The sequence below is a fragment of the Budorcas taxicolor genome, chromosome 15 (assembly GCF_023091745.1).
Source record: "Budorcas taxicolor isolate Tak-1 chromosome 15, Takin1.1, whole genome shotgun sequence".
Lineage (NCBI taxonomy): Eukaryota > Metazoa > Chordata > Mammalia > Artiodactyla > Bovidae > Budorcas > Budorcas taxicolor.
The window spans coordinates 34343545-34364264 of NC_068924.1; the positions used below are offsets into that span (position 1 = coordinate 34343545).

The 20720-nt window shown below is 50.0% G+C and overlaps 1 protein-coding gene across 1 annotated transcript in view; it reads right to left on the reverse strand.

Annotated features, from left to right (window-relative positions):
- The window catches only part of OTOG (otogelin), an 82006-nt gene that overhangs the window by 3079 nt on the left and 58207 nt on the right, over nucleotides 1-20720 (reverse strand). The window contains exons 40-53 of the mRNA XM_052652980.1: nucleotides 19637-19820; nucleotides 17088-17308; nucleotides 16733-16871; nucleotides 14858-15052; nucleotides 14424-14636; nucleotides 13749-13853; nucleotides 13460-13567; nucleotides 12468-12569; nucleotides 9312-9410; nucleotides 8098-8138; nucleotides 6579-6654; nucleotides 6274-6452; nucleotides 5447-5551; nucleotides 5134-5253 (exon numbers count right to left, since the gene is read on the reverse strand). Of these exons, the coding sequence (XP_052508940.1) occupies nucleotides 5134-5253; nucleotides 5447-5551; nucleotides 6274-6452; nucleotides 6579-6654; nucleotides 8098-8138; nucleotides 9312-9410; nucleotides 12468-12569; nucleotides 13460-13567; nucleotides 13749-13853; nucleotides 14424-14636; nucleotides 14858-15052; nucleotides 16733-16871; nucleotides 17088-17308; nucleotides 19637-19820 (1887 nt within the window). The remainder of the gene's footprint in view (nucleotides 1-5133; nucleotides 5254-5446; nucleotides 5552-6273; nucleotides 6453-6578; nucleotides 6655-8097; nucleotides 8139-9311; nucleotides 9411-12467; nucleotides 12570-13459; nucleotides 13568-13748; nucleotides 13854-14423; nucleotides 14637-14857; nucleotides 15053-16732; nucleotides 16872-17087; nucleotides 17309-19636; nucleotides 19821-20720) is intronic.

Consider the following 20720-nt stretch of genomic DNA (forward strand, 5'->3'; position numbering starts at 1 on the left):
GAGGAGAAGAGGTGGGTGGCAGACTCTATCCAGGCCAGGAGCCAAGATGCCAGCAAGAGGCACAAAGATTGCAAGAGTCTTGACTTGTTTCCTCCCATGATGCTCAGGGCAGGAGTTCCAGGAGTTCCAGTGGTCCAGCAGGCCCAGGCCAGAGCGGGAAGGGCCCCTGGGCTGGCCGTCACAAAGCCTAGCCTGACTGGTTGGGACACTGGATCTAAGACTGCCTTAGCCTCCAGTGAGGCTGGAGGCTGGGTAGAGATGGGGCAGGGTGCCAGGGCCTCCTGTCTGTGTGGTGGTAGCTCTCCTTATGTACCCTGCCCCCAGCACCGTCGGCCTGCTTAGTGTTTCCTGCACAGAGGGTCAGGGAAGGAGGAGGGAAGGGACTGGCCCACGTGGAGCAGTGGTCTGGACTCTCTCTCAGTCTTGGATAAGATACCTCTTTCCTCTGGACTTAGTTTTGCCATCTCTCGCGCTTGTGCTTCTGCTCAGTCACTAAGTCGAATCCATGGACTGTGGCCCATATCTGTCCATAGGATTCTCCAGGCAAGAATATTGGAGTGGGTTGCCATTTCCTACTCCAGGGGATCTTCCCAACCCAGGGATCGAACTCACATCTCCTACTTGGCAGGAAGATTCTTTACCACTGACCTATCAGGGAAGCCCATTCTCCCACCTCTAAAATGGGACAATGGTCCCTGATAGCCTTTCTCCTCTACAGCGAAATGGGTAAAAGAATGGATGCGACAGTTTTTTGTAAATAAGTATGTGTGTGTGAGTGTGGGTCTCAGTATATGTGTGTGATTTTTGTGATTTATGTGTGATTTTGCATATGTGTCTGTATGAATGAGAAAGAATGATTGGATGTGTATAACTGTATTCTAGGTGAGACCAGAAATCTTTAAAAGCTCAATATTAAGGTCAATGTTCAGGAGTCTCTGGCAGAGGCGTGGGTTGATGGTGGCCTGCATCAGGCTACATCAGGGGCACTGAGTGCAGCAGTGCGTGCATGGGACCTCTTGTAGGATGTCCCCAGTATCTTCATTACCTCCACTATAGCTTGGCTTCAGGTCAAACAACAGGGAGGGAACACAGCCCTGGCCATCAACAGAAAATTGGATTAAAGATTTACTGAGCATGGCCCTGCCCATCAGAACAAGACCCAGTTTCCCCCTCAGTCAGTCTCTCCCATCAGGAAGCTTCCATAAGCCTCTTATCCTTCTCCATCAGAGGGCAGATAGAATGAAAACTAAAGTCACAGAAAATTAACCAGTCTGATCACATGGACCACAGCCTTGTCTAACTCAATGAAACTATGAGCCATGCCATGTAGGGCCACCCAAGATGGACGGGTCAGGGTGGAGAGTTCTGACAAAATGTAGTTCACTGGAGAAGGGAATGGCAAACCACTTCAGTATTCTTGCCTTGAGAACCCCATGAACAGTGTGAAAAAGCAAAAAGATAGGACACTGAAAATTGAACTCCCCAGGTTGGTAGGTGCCCAATATGCTACTGGAGGTCAGTGGAGAAATAACTCCAGAAAGAATGAAGAGACGGAGCCAAAGCAAAAACAAAACCCAGTTGTGGATGTGACTGGTGATGGGAGTAAAGTCCGATGCTATAAAGAGCAATATTGCATCTGAACCTGGAACGTTAGGTCCACGAAAAGTGAAAGAAAGTGAAGTCACTCAGTCATGTCCAACTCTTTGCGACCGCATGGACTATAACCTACCAGGTTCCTCTGTTCATGGGATTTTCCAGGAAAGAGCACTGGAGTGGGCTGCCATTTTAGTTCCATGAATCAAGGCAAATTGGAAGTGGTCAAACAAGAGATGGCAAGGGTGAACGTCGACATTCTAGGAATCAGCAAACTAAAATGACTGGAATGGGTGAATTTAACTCAGATGACCATTATATCTACTACTGTGGGCAAGAATCCCTTAGAAGAAATGGAGTAGCCATCATGGTCAACAAAAGAGTCCGAAATGCAGTACTTGGATGCAATCTCAAAATGACTGAATGACATCTGTTCATTTTCAAGGCAAACCATTCAATATCACAGTAATCCAAGTCTATGCCCTGACCAGTAATGCTGAAGAAGCTGAAGTTGAATGGTTCTATGAAGACCTGGAAGACCTTCTAGAACTAACACCCAGAAAAAGATGTCCTTTTCATTATAGGGGACTGGAATGCAAAAGTAGGAAGTCAAGAAACACCTGGAGTAACAGGCAAATTTGGCCTTGGAGTAATGAGTGAAGCTGGGCAAAGGCTATTAATAGAGTTTTGCCAAGAGAACACACTGCTCATAGCAAACACCCTCTTCCAACAACACAAGAGAAGACTCTACACATGGATATCACCAGATGGTCAACACCAAAATCAGATTGATTATATTCTTTGCAGCCAGAGATGGAGAAGCTCTATACAGTCAGCAAAAACAAGACTGGGAGCTGACTGTGGCTCAGATCATGAACTCCTTATCGCCAAATTCAGACTTAAATTGAAGAAAGTAGGGAAAACCACTAGACCATTCAAGTATGACATAAATCAAATCCCTAACAATTATACAGTGAAAGTGAGAAATAGATTTAAGGGACTAGATGTGATAGACAGGGTGCCTGATGAACTATGGACAGAGGTTTGTGACATTGTACAGGAGGCAGCGATCAAGACCATCCCCAAGGAAAAAAAAATGCAAAAAGGCAAAACGGCTGTCTGAGGAGGCCTTACAAATAGCTGAGAAGAGTAGCTAAAGGCAAAGGAGAAAAGGAAAGATGTACCTATCTGAATGCAGAGTTCCAAAAAATAGCAAGGAGAGGTACAAAAGCCTTCCTTAGTGATCAGTGCAAAGAAATAGAGAGAGAAAAAAAAAAAAGAATGGGAAAGACTAGAGATCTCTTTAAGAAAATTAGAGATACCAAGGGAATATTTCATGCAAAGATGTGCACAATAAAGGACAGAAAGGGTATGGACCTAACAGAAGCAGAAAATATTAAGAAGAGGTGGCAAGAATACACAGAAGAACTGTACAAAAAAGATCTTCATGACCCAGATAAGCACAATGGTGTGATCACTCACCTAGAGCCAGACATCCTGGAATGCAAAGTCAACTGGACCTTAGGAAGCATCACTACGAACAAAGCTAGTGGAGGTGATGGAATTCCAGTAGAGCTATTTCAGATCCTAAAAGATGCTACTGCTAAAGTGCTGCAGTCAATACATCAGCAAATTTGGGAAACTGAGCAGTGGCCACAGGACTGGAACAGGTCAGTTTTTGTTCCAAACCCAAAGAAAGGCAATGATAGAGAATGCTCAAACTACCACACAATTGCACTCATCTCACACACGAGCAAAGTAATGCTCAAAATTCTCCAAGCCAGGCTTCAACAGTACATGAACCAAGAACTTCCAGGTGTTCAAACTGGATTTAGAAAAGGCAGAGGAACCAGAGATCAAATTGCCAACATCCACTGGATCACTGAAAAAGCAAGAGAGTTCCAGAAAAACATCTATTTCTGCTTTATTGACTATGTCAAAGACTTTCACTGTGTGGATCACAATAAACTGGAAAATTCTGAAAGAGATGGGAATACCAGACCACCTGACCTGCTTCCTGAGAAATCTGTATGCAGGTCAGGAAGCAACAGTTAGAACTGGACATGGAACAACAGACTGATTCCAAATTGAGAAAGGAGTATGTCAAAGCTGTGTATTGTCACCCTGTTTATTTAACTTATATGCAGAGTACATCATGAGAAACGCTGGGCTGGATGAATCACAAGGTAGAATCAAGATTGCCGGGAGAAATATCTGTAACTTCAGACATGCAGATGGCACCACCCTCATGGCAGAAAGCGAAGAAGAACTAAAGAGCCTCTGGATGACAATGAAAGAGGAGAGTGAAAAAGTTGGCTTAAAACTCAACATTCAGAAAACTAAGATCATGGCATCTGGTCCCATCACTTCATGGCAAATAAATGTGGAAACAGTGGAAACAGTGAGAGACTATTTTCTGGGGCTCCAAAATCACTGCAGATGGTGACTGCAGTCATGAAATTAAAAGATGCTTGCTCCTTGGAAGAAAAGCTATGACCGACTTAGATAGCATATTAAAAAGCAGAGACATTACTTAGCCAACAAAGATCTGTCTAGACAAAACTATGGTTTTTTCAGTAGTCATGTATAGATGTGAGAGTTGGACCATAAAGAAAGCTGAGCACTGAAGAATTGATGCTTTTGAACTGTGGTGTTGGAGAAGACTCTTGAGAGTCCCTTGGACTGCAAGGAGATCCTACCAGTCCATCCTATAAGAAATCGGTCCTGAATATTCATTGGAAGGACTGATGTTGAAGCTGAGACTCCAATACTTTGTCCACCTGATGTGAAGAACTGACTCATTGGAAAAGACACTGATGCTGGGAAAGATTGAAGGCAGGAGGAAAAGGGGATGACAGAGGATGAGATGGTTGGATGGCATCACCGACTTTATGGACATGAGTTTGAGTAAGCTCCGGGATGGACAGGGAAGCCTGGCATGCTGCAGTCCATGGGGTCACAAAGAGTTGGACACGACTGAGTGACTGAAATGAACCGAATGTCAGGAACTCTAATACTTCAACTATAGCCCTAAACCCTCCAGGCAACCCTTTTCCTTTAGGTCTGTACAGAATGCCAGCTCTCCATGCTAGCACTGGACACCCACTAGCTCACTGCCGGACTGAACAATACATCTGTGTGATGCATGTGTGCAATTGTGCCTTGGTGTGTGGCCTGTGCACTGGCCTGATGAGGTGTTAACGGCCCTGTGGAGTGTGTGGTGCCTGTGAGTGGCTGACTGCCCATGTTGGTGTGTATGTGAGTGTGTTGAGAATGTGTGGCAGTATATGTCTGTGTGCACCTGGACACACTTGTGTGATGTGTGTGGATGCAGTATGATGGGGTCAGAGCAAAGATACATGGAGAGATGTGGAGATAGGGTGGAGTCAAGGTGGCTGGACACGTCCGGGTTCCAGGGAAGCCCTCCTTCCACACATCTCCACACCAAAAGACACCCCTGCCCCTACCCGCCACCACCACTAAGACAGCCAGTACCCCTGGCCTCCAGCCGTGCCGTAGGGAGAGGTGGCTTGCACTGACCTTGGCACACTCGGTCTCGTTGAGCGGTGGGCAGCTGATGGGCGAGCGGACAAGCACGGCGCCCAGGGGAGTGCTGCTGCAGTGGAGGCGGGTGCAGTCTGCGATCCAGGATGCCCCGGGCTGGGGGAACAGAGGCGGGTGATGGGGACTTGGGGACAATGGCCCAAGTGAACCAACAGGGCACAGCTCTGAGGACAGGTGCCGCCCAGAACTTGGCACTGCCCAGGACCCCATGTGGACCCAGTCCTGGGAGCTGGTCCCAGGTGTCTCTGCCTGGGACACCTTCCCAGTTGCGCAGTTAAGGGCTGCATACCAAGAACAGGGAGGTGGTGCCGTTGGGGAAGGTGAAGAGGCAGGACACGTTCCTGCAGGAGCCGCAGCAGGCTGCCAGGTCCCTCGGGTGCTCGTACTCCTGGTTCTGTAGGATGGGGCGGGACGCGATGGGCTCAGCCCCGGGGCCCACCTCCACCCTCCTGCACTCCCACTCTCTGCTTGTCCTGGAGCCCAGGAACCAGAGGAGGGGCCCTGGAGATGGCTGGGAAGGAAACTCCCAGCCTCTTTCAATGTCGAGTAGGAAGGCCGTCCTTATGTACCCTGAACCTCCCTTATAGCCCTTCCTTGACCCAGCCCCAGTGGACCAAGAGACAGCATTGATGCTAATTAAGGGTGCCAGTATTCATTCCAGATAGACTTTCGTTTGGGTCCCACTTCCTGGGGAAATTTTGACAAACAGCTGGACCTCCCTAAACTTCAGTTTTCTCATCTGACAAATGGGAATAATTTCATCATCTTTTACTCGACTAATACCGATCCAGGCCTTACTAAAAGCGAGTTGCTGTCCTAGGTACCTGGGCATATAGAAGCACTCAACAAACGGTAGCAACACAAAGACACAAACCAAGATGATAGGGAATGTGCCAGGCACGAGTAGGTGCTTAATAAATGTGTATTTTCTCTGTCAAATGTCCACCCTTGCCAGGCCTGCACTCTTACTATTCCCCTCTGGCCTCAGCACTTTGCACAGGGGGTCTTGAAGGTCTCCTACCATGCCCATTCTCTAGACTTGTCCAAAGAGCTTGGGCAAGCTTGAAGTGCCCCACTGACACCCAGCTCCCTGGGCCCCCAGCCCCCTCCCCCTACCGCCTCACAGTGGACGTCACACAGCACGGAGGTGGTGTTGATCTGGTAGAAGCTGGTCAGAGGGTCGAGCACGTCAGTGCAGCGGGAGGTGTGGCACACGCCGTCTGCTGAGAGCTCCACCACCATCTGGCCCGGCTGCATCACCCCCAGCTTGCGACTCAGACACACGGGGGCCTTCACTAGATGGGCGAGCAGGGTGGTGACAGTCAGCAAGAGCCCAGCACCCCTACCAGCCCCAGGCTGACTGGCCCAGCCCTGGATCACCCAACCTGCTCTACCTCCCTGGCTTCCCCCTCCCCACTCACCACACTCATACTTGGCGCAGCCACACACGTTCTCCGCACTGCGCATGAACACCTCGTCCAGCTGGGACTTCTCCCACTGGGTGAGCAGAGGAGGTCAGCACCCCAGGGCTGGGGAGGCCCAGCCCCACCGTCCGGAGCAGCCTGCCACCTGGGGCCCTCTCTCTGTCAGTAGTTTCCTTGCAGTGGGTAGGGAGGGGTCTGGCAGGCCTGTTGGCCAGGGGGGCCCTTGGCACCCTGTGAGTTCAGTCATCCTCTTATAAGGATGCCCAGGTGGCTCCTCCCTGCTGAGGAGTTGCTCCCCAATTTCCTCTTCTGGGCCTCAGGCCTCTCCTTGTTATCCTGAGGACCCACTGGCCATATCAGTGGGGCCCCTGCATGGCTGGTGGCCAAGAGCCCTGCTCTGCTCATACACTTTCCTTCCTCCTAACCCAGTTAAAAGGAGAAGAGGCTGGGATGAGGGAAAACATGAGAAGAGATGAGGGCTGGGTAGGAGGGAGGGAATACTTCTGATCCAGAAAATCATGTAAACAACATAACTTTAAACACAACTTTCCATTTCTTAAAGTATTTTCAACTTTTCTCAGTGGCCATGCAGCCTGATAGTTAAGGGTATGTTTTCTGAAGTCAGATTTCCTGGGTTTCAATCCTGGCTCTGAGATTTACTAGCTACATTGCATTAACCTTAGTTTCCTTTTTTGTACTGAGATAATCATAGACTCCACCTCGTTTGGGTTATCATGAGAATTAATATGATAATGTATATAAAGTCTAGTCAAAGCTATGGTTTTTCCAGTAGTCATGGATGGATGTGAGAGTTGGACTATAAAGAAAGCTGAGCACCGAAGAATTGATGCTTTTGAACTGTGGTGTTGGAGAAGACTCTTGAGAGACCCTTGGACTGCAAGGAGATCCAACCAGTCTATCCTAAAGGAAATCAGTCCTGAATATTCATTGGAAGGACTGATGCTGAAGCTGAAGCTACAATACTTTGGTCAACTGATGCGAAGAACTGACTCACTAGAAAAGACCCTGATGCCAGGAAAGATTGAAGGTGGGAGGAGAAGGGGATGACAGAGGATGAGATGGTTGGATGGCATCACTGACTCGATGGACATGAGTTTGAGTAAGCTCCAGGAGTTGGTGACAGAAAGGGTAGCCTGGCGTGCTGCAGTCCATGGGGTCGCAGAATCAGACACGACTGAACGACTGAACTGAACTGAACTGAAACATTAGCTACTGTCATGAGCATCACCATCATCTCCACCATCCCCACCATCATCCCCGCCATCACCACCATCAATGTCTTCCTTGTAGTACTGAATCCTCACCACAACTCTGAACTATGATCAGACCCACTTTACAAGCGAGGGTACTATGCCCAGAGAGCAGAACTTGATACAAGAATGCTGACTTGCAGTTCAAGGCTCATCGACCAGATGAAAGGAGTGGAGAAGGGAAAGGGAGGAAAGAAAGGTGGGGGAGGGACCAGGGGGAGCGGGGAGGGGCAGGGTCTTCATACCAGATGGCACCGGGGCACTGGGATTGTGTCACAGTCACATTCTGAAAAACAGGAGGGGCCAGGACCCACCTCACCAGCGATGTCCAGGCGGGAGCCCCCTGGGTCTCCCAGATTCCTCACCATAGGTTTGGTCTCTCTTCTAGCCTCCCTCTATCCCCACATGGGGGCTGCAGCTCCCCTGGTTGGGCAGGTGGGGTGTGACGGGCCCATGATTGAATGTGCAGGGAGGACAAGCAGGTGGATGGGTCAACCCCAGGTTCCCTTCCATCATCTGGGCTTTATCCCTCCCAGTGCTTCAGAACCCACTGAGCAAAGCAGAGTGGGGCCTCTTCAAGAAGGAACATGGCAAGGGTGGAATTTCTGATCACTTGTATTTCCCAAAGTATGCACTCAGCAAGCTGAGCTCTACCCTGAACCTTTGCCCATAAGCAGGTCCAGTTCTAAGCTGCGAAGGAGCTGACTTTGGAGGCACTGCTGCCTGTGACATAGGGCTCCACCAGCTCTAGCTTCAGGGGGAGGAGAAGTCAGGGTCACAGTGGCTGTGAAACACGCTTTGGAGTCACCCCCTCATGCATCAAATAGTTTAAAGCACCTATACGCTGAGATTTTTCTGTGCTTTGGGGACAAATCCGTGGATAAGACAAACTAAAATCCCTGTCTTCATGAAGTTTACATTTTAGTAAATGCAAGCAAAATACCCGGATGCAAAACAGAGTTTTGAACTCTTTTGAAAACCATTTTTATATAAAGTTCACTGGTATTCATTACTGATCACTGCCACTCTCCACCTGCTTCCCAAAAGGACTTCAGGTGAATTTGAACGAAATCATGATTACTATCCGATGGCTGCAATAAAGACTTTTTTTTAGGTGAAAAAGTTCCTTTTTGCAACAGGGAAGTTGCTTATTTTCTCCCTTTATTCTGGGGAGACAAAAAACTGTCCAGCACTCAGGGAGCGGATGAAGCCAAGAGGAAGGCCACTTGAAGGCTTCCGTCTGGTGACTCTGGAGGAGGAGCACCTGAGCCAGGTGGACAGCGGTGGCCCCGCGCCCGCCTCCCCCGGGCCCTGGGTCTCCGCCTTTGGGGAGAGGCCTGGGTCGCGCCCGCCTCCCCGGGCCCGGGTTTCCGCCTTTGGGGAGGCTCCTGGGTCGCGCCCGCCTCTCCGGGCCTGGGTCTCCGCCTTTGGGGAGGGACGTCTCCGTGCAGGGACTTACCACAGGACTTGTAGGGGCAGCAGCGCTCCGGGCTCCACACCTCCACCAGGGCCGTGCCCATGCCGCACTGCACGTGGGGGCAGCGGAAGCTCTCACACACTGTGCAGGAGGGGGCAGGGGACGCGTCAGACACAAACACCTTGGAGCTGGAGTCCTCAGAAACACACTGGCTAAGGAGGGGTTACCTCCCGGCTCCCCCCGAGGCCCCTCAGCGTCCTCAGGCACCCTCTGGAGTCCAGGGGCGAAGTATGGGCTCCTGAAGTCTCCCCATAGATCCATGTCAGGACACCCTAGCTCTGCTCCAGGAGGTATTAGCAACATGACAACGTCAGAAGCTCCAACTCGTTCAGCTGGGCCTTCCTCTTGGGATTCTGTGTCACCCTGAGACTAGTGCTCCAAGGGTGGTCAAGGACCAAGGGAAGCTCTCCTGATGGACAGTTCCTCTCTAAGAACACACCTCCTCCCATGCTGTGGAGACTTCCTCCTCCAGTAGCATCTCGGCCCCAGTCTGCTCTGCTTCAGCAGATGCTACACACACTCAAGGGCTCACACTTCCCCTCGTCCTGCTCTTCAGCAGGTCCCCTCTTAGTTTAGGATTCCCCAGCCGTTCATTGAGAGACCAAGACAAGGAGGAGGGGATCCCTGGACACAACTTTCTGGTGGGGAGGGAAGGTGCCAGGGACAATGCAGAAGGTGAAAGACTGTAAAACTTATTTTATCTACTAAAAAAAAATATTGGCACAAGTAAGAATTATTAATCAATTTTCATTCATGTTGATGTATGGCAAAACCAATACAATATTGTAAAGTAATTAACCTCCAATTAAAATAAATAAATTTATATAAAAAATAAAATAAAATGATCACTGGCAAAAAAAAAAATTATTAATCAATTTTCAAAAACCTAACAGGCAAAAGGTGAGAAGGACATTTGTATAATGTCTAAGTGATAGGTTACTTTCTGTTTGAAAGAGGAAATTTGTAAATGTAAGATGGACAGGTCACCCTAATCCAGGGCCAGCAACCACAGAGTATGTACCTCCTGGTGTGACGAAGCTGAAGAATAGTGTAGATTTTTAGCCTGAATCCATGAAGTCTTGCTTCTAATTTCCAGTTTATGGAAGCACAGAAGACAGAGGAGCAATGTAAAACTTTCAAGAAGAGGCAGCCAGGTAAATCCAGAGGGTGGGACTTCCTGCTGGACCGTAACCCAAACTCTACAATTTAGCATCGCGTGGAAGAAAGGGCACTTACTAGATTCAAAGACACTTACGAGACATAATGTTCATGTGTGGGTCTGGCTGGGATCCTGGATTGGACAGACTAGGCAAATCATAGACTGGGTGTGATAGGACTTGAAAATGTATTAGCAAGAAAAGTAAAGGTCATTCACTGAAAATCTGGCTTAAAAAGAGCATGTACGGTATAAACTCAACTTGGTAAAACACATTCATATTGTATAAAGGCATGGAAAATATCTGGAAGAATATGTGCTGAATTGAAGGATATTGACAATGGAATACCTGGGAGGTAGGAAAATTGTGTTTTCATTTTCTTGTCTTTACTTGGATTCAGTGCTTTCTACAGACTAAGCGCTTTTGCAAGAAAAGTGTAGTGAAGACTGGGACAAGGTAATATCAGTGGCCTCTGTTTATTGAGGGTGCTCGTGGTACAGAACTCATCTGCCAGTGCAGGAGACAGAAGAGACACGGGTTCGATCCCTGGGTCGGGAGGGTCCCCTGGAGGAGGGCATGGCAAGCTACTCCAGTATTCTTGCCTGGAGAATCCCATGGACAGAGGAGCCTGGTGGGCCATATAGTCCACAGGGTTGCAAAGAGTCAGAAACGGCTAAAGCGATAGCACGCACTATATGCCAAGCACCATTATATTAAGGTAGTATGTACATAGCACACACTTCATGTATATTATCTCTAATCTTCACAATATCCCCTTGAGGCACATGCTATTATCAGCATTTTGCAAATGAGAAGCCTTGGCTCAGAGAAGTTGTACATTGCCCCAGGCCACGCAGCTAGAAGTGACTGGCACTCAACAGTGACTGACTCCATGCCACTGTACTCACTCCACATTACTTGAGTCCTTCCCGAGAAACACGAGAGGGAAGCTGAGAAGGAGAGATGCGGAGAGAGGCTGAAGAGGACGGAGGAGAGGAAAGATGCTGACCCTCTGCTCGGATGAGCTTTGTAAACACTTCGTGACAAGCGGCCTCTGAGCCCAGGTGCAGCTGCTTGGTCAGGTACAGCTGGGCCTTTGGGGGAACTCTCCTCCACGGGAACCTGCATTGCTTCAAAGGTGGTTCTAGAAATTGATCCCACTGGGGCTGCCCTTGGGGTATCCTGGAAGAGACCCCTCCCCTACAATGCTCTGAATTGGAGGATATTGACAATGGAATACCTGGGAGGGAGGGAGGAAAATTGCATTGGTGTGGTCCACCTCACATTTCTCCTACAGTTGGTATGGAAAGTAATTTTTGTAAATTAAGTCATATTTAAATTTAACCCTTTTGTTAATGTTCATCCAATAGATTTGCTTAAGGTCGATGATGCTGGCTGTATTATGACTATGCTTATTAGGTATTGTATACAGTAATATGTTACTGTAATTGTATACAGTAATATGTTACTGTAATTGTATACAGTAGTATGTTAAGGTACATCCTATATACATACAGATGCTATGTCTTGTAAAAATATCAGAAAGGGCCCACTTTGATTTATCATTGCAAAATAACAGGGCTTCAGAGGCTTCAGAATGCAGCCTTGTGTAGGGACTACGGTAAAAGTGGTAGAGACCCTGAGGCAGGGGCCCTGGGTCAGAGAATGAGGACTGTCGATCCAGGCTGGGTGGGTGGCAGTGGCCTAAGCATTTGTGCCTCAACCCAGGCTCTTGGGGGCCTCCATGGAGGAGGACAGGGACCTTCTTTCGGAAGCCTCAGAGCCATCTATGCGGCAGCCAGACCCTCACCATTCAGCCCAGCTTCCTCAGGTGGGGCCTCCTTCCATGGCTTCCCCAGAGCCCACCACTTGGGGGCTCCTTGCTGCCCCCTGTTGAATGCCCATGGATCCCAGAGTGAGGACTTTGTGATGGTCCCCAGAGCCCCTTCCAGCCCTGGCCCCCACGTCCTGCAGGGCTCACCGCACTGGTACAGAGGACAGCAGAGCTCCGTGGTGTTCCTGTCCACAGTGAGCGCCTCCCCTTCCTGACACTCGGGGATGGGATCCGCACAGTCTCCACAAGCTGAGGGGAGAGACGGGCCACCCCTGTCACAGGCAGTCCCTGAGCTGGGAAGGGTGGTCCAGAGCAGGTGGTTGTGGGAAGCCCCTAAACCACAGGTGTGACAGGAGCCAGACTCATAGCATTACCAAACCAAACTTGGGTCTGCTCGCCTGCCCGCAGGAAAGCCAATCTGCTGACACCCAGTTGTGGTGAAGGGAAGTGCCGTGGTTATTGCAGGCCTCAAGCAAGGAATTCAAGTTTGAGCACTAACTGCCTGTTCTCCTTACGGGCTTCCCTGGTAGCTCAGATGGTAAGGAATCTGCCTGCAATGTGGAAGACTTGGGGTTCAGTCCCTGGGTTGGGAAGATCCCCTGGAGAAGGAAAGGGCAACCCACTCCAGTATTCTTGCCTGGGAAATCCCGTGGACAGAGAAGCCTGGAGGGCTATACTTCATGGGATCGCCAAGAGTCACACAGAGCTGAGCAACTAACTCTCCTTGCCTGGCACCTGCAATAAAGGCTGCACTTTCCTTCGCCACAACCTGGAGTCAGTAAGTGGGCTTTACTGTGGGCAGGTGAGCAGACCCAAGTTTGGCTTGGTAACACTTACAGTGTGCACAGTCCCACGCGACCCATCCTGCAGTCAGAGCTGGGGGGACTCTCCCTCACCTCCACCTAAGTTCTTTTACTGAACAAGCACCCAATTTCCTGTGCTCAGTAATGTACGGCTTGAAGCAGTGGTAGTTTCCTCCTACACTTCTTCCTGGTCAGGGGTCTCACCCTTTGCCCTGTGCCCCTTCCACCCGAAGATCCCCCACCCTTGCCTCCCAGCCACCCAGGGAAGCAGGGGTGAGGGAGGCGGTGGCAGTGATCCGGGTGGGCCTGCTGCCATCGGAGGGCACGTTCACCCACCACAGAGGTAGGAGGTGCAACACGAGTCCCCCAGGCGGCCCGCGATCAGGATCTGGTCCTGGCGGCAGCTGGGGACCTGCACTGCCTCGCACAGATCCGGGTCACATTCTGGAGGAAACAGAATTTCAGGATTGGAAGCAGAGGCTGTGTGGCCATGCCTGGGCCCCCACCCTCGCCCTGCTTTCATTTCCAGCCAGAAGCCAGTCATTCCCAGAGCTAGGCATGCTCCCCATCCCTGCATGACAGGCGCCCCACCCCCCCACCCCCAGCCCCACCCTGGGCCTCTCACCACAGCTGTAGCTGGGGCAGCAAGAGTCCTCCTGGAAGTGGGTGAGGAGCCGGTGGCCGGGGCCACAGGTGGGGGCGAGGCCCTCACACAGACTCTGGTTACACACTGCCCAGGGGGCCACAGGGCCTGTCACCTGGAGGCCGGGACTCCCCCCAGCCTCCAGCACTGCCCAGCCCCTGGACACCTGGCCCCCAGCACTTCTCTCAGGACCCATGTTCCTGGAGAAGGCTTCTGAGGATCACATAGGGTTCAGAACTGAGACAGACGAGCCATTAGAGTTAACATTCACCCAGCGGGCCATGTGCCGCTTGCAGTTCTGCTAGATCAGCATCAACTTCTCTAATTCTCCTAACAACCCAGGAAGTGGCACTATTATCAGCCTCGTGTTACAGGAGAATGGACCTCACGTTAAATGATCTGCTGGGGCCACAAGGATGCAAGGTGGTAGTGGAAGCGTCCACCAGGCTGCCTGGCTCCAAGCGCACATCATTAAGTCCTGCCCCACCCTGACTCAGAGGGCACAGCTCCCCTCAACCCCGGTGGTCCTCCACTCTCCCCAACACACCCCCACAAGACACTCTCATTTCCCGAGGACTTATCCTATCCATCAAGGTCAAGGAGCAGAGCTGGAGTCTTTTAACCATCTAACAGTGGAGGTCTAAGGGTGGGACTCACCGCAAACCATCCCCAGGCAGCAGGGGTCCTCGGTGGGCTGCAGCAGGGCCACCTCCCCGAAGCGTGGGCAACTTTCAGGGCGGGGACCTGGGCAGCCCAGGTCCACTGGGACGATTGTATCTGGAGCTTGGCACTGGTGCTGGCAGCAGCCACTGAGGGAGCTGTTCCAAGTCTCCCCCAGGGCCCGCGGCACGCCCGTGCTGTCTGTGCAGGCTGCAGTGGGCATGGCGAGGTGCCGGGGACTGATGGGGGTGGGGAGACCCAGACCGTCCCAGGCCAGACCCTCCCTGGGAAACTGACCACCCCCAGAGCGGACCTGGAGGGATGCAGGGGGGCTCAGTCATGGGCATAGGAGGGCAAAGGAGACTCCGGGGTCTACCAGATTCTAGGGCAGACTCTAGGGCAGACTCCCTCTGCCTGGGGAGGGGACTTACCACACTTCTCCTTGGGGATGCAGAGCCCCGAGTGGCGCCGGTGCAAGATGGTGCCCTCAGAGCAGACGCAGCCCTCGCCCAGCACCTGGCACTGCTCTGGGTCCAGCGGGCCCAGCATCCCATCCTGGCATGTCTTAGGGGGTTCACAGGCTGACACACATGCCTGGTATGTAGACTCGCTGGAGCACAGGAAGGCTGCAGGGGCACAGCAGCGGGCACCAGGCCCAGCTCAGACCCCAGGAGGGTGAGTAGGGCGCTCATCTGTGCCTCAGCAGAGGGTATTAATTCAAAAGGGTTTAGCGCATTGCTGCCTTCCTCCCCATCAGGAGCCAGCAAAGCACAGCCCGCAGCCCAAATCCAGCCTCTGCCTGGTCTTGCAAATAAAGTTTTATTGAAACACAGGTACGCCCATGCCCTTACTATTATATCTGGCTGCTTCTGTACTGTAAGAGGAGAGTTGAGTAATTGTGACAGAGACAATTAAAAGCCTCAACTATTTACTAGCTAGCCCTTTACAGAAAACACTTGCCAACATCTTGCTGTAGATCAGTGCTTCCAAACTTCCTTGACTGTAAAAACTAGATCTTACACTGTGTTCCAATATACACTCACACATAAACAGTGGTCCTTAAGCCTGACTGCAAAACGGAGCTTTGGCAACATCATGGCTGGGACCCCATCCCAGACCAATTGAATTAGCATTTGTCACTGTGGGGCCCAGGCATGAATACTTTTTGAAGGTCCCTGAGTGATTTCAAAGGGTAGCTGGGATTAAGAATCACTGATGCATTATAACAAAAACCTTTTTTCACAAAACAATACTTAACCTTTCTAGGTGTAGTACACACTAGGGTTTTGGTTTTTTTTTAAATTCTATTACATTTTTAAATGCTGATGCCAACCCCCAAATCAGTAGGTATGCTGATTTCATACCCACTGACTTGGGGTCCACAGTCTGAAAAACACTGCCTGTATGCTCAGCCTCTCAGTCGCGTCCGACTCGTGTGACCCCACGTACCGTGTAGCCCACTACACTCCTCAGGCCATGGGATTTCCCAGGCAAGAACACGGGAGTGGGCCGCCCTTTCCTCCACCAGGGGATCTCCCCAACCCAGGGATCAAAGCCACATATTCTGCAGCTCCAGCATTGGCAAGCAAATTCTTTACCACTGAGCCACCTGGGAAGCCCCTGGAAAACACTGACCTAGATAAGCTTGTCTTTTCATCTTTTGCCTGTCATATTATAGATGTGGTCTTCCTTTGAGCTGTCTCCAGCTTTTCTGGATGTGCTCACATTTACAAATCAAACTATTCTAGGTTGGTCCACCCCGCCTACCCCACCAGTGCAAACATAATGGGGGGTGGGGAGGAACGGCTCTCACATCCATCCTCAACGAAGGAGAGGAAAGATTGAAAGAGAAAGACGACCAAAAACTGAGAGAGAAGGGCTAATATTTACTGGATGGAAACACGTGATGGGCCTGTGAGAGGCACTTGGTACACATTATCTCATGTCACCTTCAAAACAACACTCAAGGGACTGCCCCCATTTTATAGATGAGGCAAGGAAACAAAGAAACTAAATAAAAAATATATTTATTTGATGTGTTCATATAAATTATAACAAAGGTAAAATTTTAAATTTGTTAGTAGTTTATAGATTTATTTAGAAAATATTTGTAAATGTATTAATTGATATCATTAGTGAATGAATGAATAACTGAAGCTGGGAAAGCCCAGACCTGGACTCAGCTCTGTGAGCCTTTCTCCCACTCTAACAAGGGTGAGAGGTGAGAGCAACAGAAGGCATGGAGGAGACCCTGGGGTGCCCCGCTTCCGCCGCCGCGCTCCCCTCTCCCTTCCCCGACAACTCACGGCAGTAGTCGGAGCGCCGCCACTCGATGCACACGTGGAACTTGTGGCACATGGCCACGTACACAGTCAGTGCCACACAGGGCTGCTGCACGTACTTGGTGTCCCGGATCCACAGGTCACAGAACGACTCCGGGGGGACCTGGGCCGTGCATCAGATGGTGCTGCTACTCTGACCCCCCACGTGCCAGGGCTCAACTCCTCCCAGCCCGGCCCAGAAGCAGCAAGGAGCTTCTGCAGGCTCCCAACCCATCCCAAGATCAACACCTCTGGGGAGTTCGCCTTCTGCACACAGGAGCAGAGGAGCTGCCATTCTCAGCCCGGGAGGTCCCCCCTGCTGGGGCCCAGTGACACCTACAAAGTGGTGGCAGGCACTGAACGTGCGGTTGGACACCATGCGAAGGCAGGGCGAGCAGTCGGCCGTGGCACAGCTGTCTGGACGGAAGCGGGTCTGGCCAACTGAGGTCAGGGTGCTGGGCACCTGCCAGCTGTCCAGAAAGGGAGCAGGGTCTTCGGCCTCACCCACCACAGAACCGTCCTTCAGGGTGAGGTCATTGGCCACATCCCCATCACAGATACCTGAAAGGGGCAGAATTACCCCCGTGGCCACAGTAATCTCTACCACTCCCAGCTCCCCAGCTGTCACACTGAACATTCCTCGCAATAACTCTTTGAGGCTGGTATTACTGCTATCCCCATTTTATAGATGAGAGAAATACGACACAGAGAAGCCAAGAAACTCCCTGTGGAAGAAACTGTCTTTGTTTAGGAGCCACACATCAAAGTACCTAAGGATAAAGGGACCCATGTCTCAAACATATTTTCAAATGGTTCAGAAAAAAATGCATTTATATAAACAGCATATGCATACAGAACTGAACATATAAAATGCACATATACATATATAAGTGAATAGATACATATACACATGCATATATACACACACAGACAGGTACAAGGGGAGAGAAATAAAGAGAAGCAAATGGACAAAATGTGAACACTTGGTAAATCTGGGTAAAAAGTACATGAGAGTTTCTTATACTAGTTTTGCACCTTCTAAGTTTAACATTATATCAAAACTAAAAGTTACTCCAAAAAATCTGCTTTAGTAGAGATTGCTAGCTAATTATAGCACCTGTCTCCTCTTCCTCCTGGAAGGTCCACTAGCCTGCTTCTCCCAGGCTCTCTGTGGCTAGTGAGACCACGTGATGAGTCCCCCACCAAGGGAACGTGAGTGAAGGTGATGGGTGCCACTTCCAGGCTGGATGCATAAAATTTGCCCAATTCTTTGCCCTACTGTGCAGTTGGAAGCTTGTGTTGAAAATGGCAGGGCCACGGGATGGAAAGAATCTCCATTTAGGAATTTACATGTGCAAGGAAAAAAACCTCTATTAAGGCACTGAGATGGGACTCAAGTTCATCTGTCACGGCTTCTAACATGACCTTAACCTCCAGCTTCATCTCTCACAATCTAGGCTCTGAACATACACTTCCCTGCCCTTGTCTTCCGTCTGAAACATGTTCTCTTTAAGTCCTTCCTTCACACGCCCTTCAGATGCATGGTCCCTGACCTTCCCAATTCTGTGTGACAGGTTCAGTTTGCAGGTCTGTCTTGCTTTCTGAGTACAAAGATTCATTTTCCTTTATAGTTTCACTCTTTCAATATTTCCCCAAGTTGTCTAGCAGGTGTCCAAGACACCAAGTGTTAGTTTGGATAAAATAGAGATAAATTAGCTGACTTCTGCTCTGATGCCTCCAGCCACTAATTTCATGAATATAAAGCATAATTTAACACAAAATCCTCAGATTTTTATCAACAGTCCCAACGGTCAGATTTTTGGTGTCTTGGCATTGAGTGATGGAAGGGTGTCAAAAAGGCATCATAGGGAGTAGCTGACCCACCAGAGGTTGACCACAACACCCTTCACCAGTCATAAACGGTGGAAGGAAGAAATGGTGAGAAAGGATGGCAGAGGAGGTGCTGATGGTGGTGGAAGGGTGTGTGCCTGTTCGTGTGTGTGTGTGTGTGTGTGTGTGTGTGTGTGAGAAGAGATGGTTATATCAGTGGGAATGGAAGCTTCATAAGACACATTTTGCCTGTTTTGCCTACTCCCTAGTGGCTGATACTCGGTACATATGTGGTGCACAAAGGAGAGAATGAGCAGGGTGCAGACTGACATGTGTTAGCGCATATGTAGAAGGCATTTGGACGGAGTGTGAATGAATAAAATGGGTGCAGATTTACGGATGGAGGGCATGCAAGTATGTGTGTTTAAGTATTCCTGTGTCATCCATCATTATAACCACGGCAGTCTGTCATGAAGTGTCTTGTGGGGGTCCTTCTGCTTCTGCAAGAAGCAGCAGTTCATGCTCAGACTCCTGTCCCCCTTTTTCTTATCAAAATGCATCCAGGCTCTTAGGGAAAGCTCTCTGTAATCATGCTATGGTCTGAAGAGCACCAGTTCTGTGTTGTGGCAGCTCTGCTGTGTGATCTTAGGCAAGCCACTTAACTCCTCTGAGTCCCCTTTCTTCCTTAGTTCAATGGCTATCCTTCAGGGCTATTGTGTGAATAACCTGGAATAAGTGAGATCAGTGTGGAAGTGCTTTGTGAAGTGCCCAGGCATATGCAGACAGGGGGGATTATCTGGTATTAGGAGGCTATCAGGGAAGCTGACAGACCATCTTGGCTGAAGCGACAACTGGCCGAGGCCAGAGCCCCGCACCATCTCCCAGCTGGCAACTTCAGCCCCAGGACACAAGACATTAGGTCTCTGCTCCAGTAGCTCCGCTGGTCCCACCTCTGGCACGGCACTCCGTCCCAGCTTTCCCTGTTCCAGGGGAACTGGTGTCTGGGGACAGAGGTGGACCAAGGAGTCACCTCCCTCCCCTAGCTGGGTCCCCTCTCACCGCACAGGCCACGGCCCTGGGCCTCGCTGGCTCTGCTGGCCTCCAGGATCATGAGTCCTGAACTGTGGAGCCACTGGATCTGGATGTGTGACGGCGTCCGGATCACGTACATGTGGCCTGTATCCTCAATTCTGAACCCGTGCCAGCTCACAGGGGGCCACACAGGCTGCGAGTCCACAGACACCTTGTGAGGAGGCGGGTGTTCAACGTGAGCACAGCTTGTTTGTTCACTCATCCCTCCACCCATCTATCCAACTAGCAGTTATTAAAAATCTGCTCTGTGACAGGCTCTGTTTCAGGTACATGCAGGCAAGACACAGTCTAAGGCGGCGTAGAAAAATCCTGAAATCATTTTTATGAGCACAAAACAATGAAACAAATGCAATAGCCAGAGGCAGGCAATTTCTATATGCCCAAATATGCACAAATCCTGAGCCCTTCCACTCACTCTCTTCTTTCCTGATTCTGCTCAGGTCATTTCTTCTGGGACAAAGCTCATATGTTTAGCTGCTCAGTCGTGTCTGACTCTTTGTGATCCCATCGACTGTAGCCCACCAGGCTCCTCTGTTCATGGGATTTTTTTCCCAGGCAAGAATACTGGAGTGGGTTGCCATTTCCTCCTCCAGAAATCTTCTTGACCCAGGGATCAAACCCGCATCTCCTATGTCTCCTTCATTGCAGGCATATTCTTTACAAACACTGAACCATGGGGGAAGTCCTTTTATTCTGGGAGATTTTCCCTACATCTCCAGCCCCTAGGTTGGGTACTCCTTCTCTGGGGTCTTCCCAGATCTGTGCTGGCCTTTAAGACAGATTTGCTCCTTCATCATGACTTTCAGTGGACCGTGAGCTTCTTAAAGGCAGAAACTATGTCTAGTTACTCACCTCTGAATCCCAGCACCTGCCTTGAGGCCTGACATAAACTGGGGGCTCAGTGCATGTTTGTTAGATATGCAACACTTCAAACTCAAAGCTACAACCCCTGCTACATACAGACAAGGTTAAATTTGTATGTATTATGGATTCTCAGTTTTACTCTGTAAAAATGTGAGATGAAAAGATTAGGATTTTAAAATATTTATAA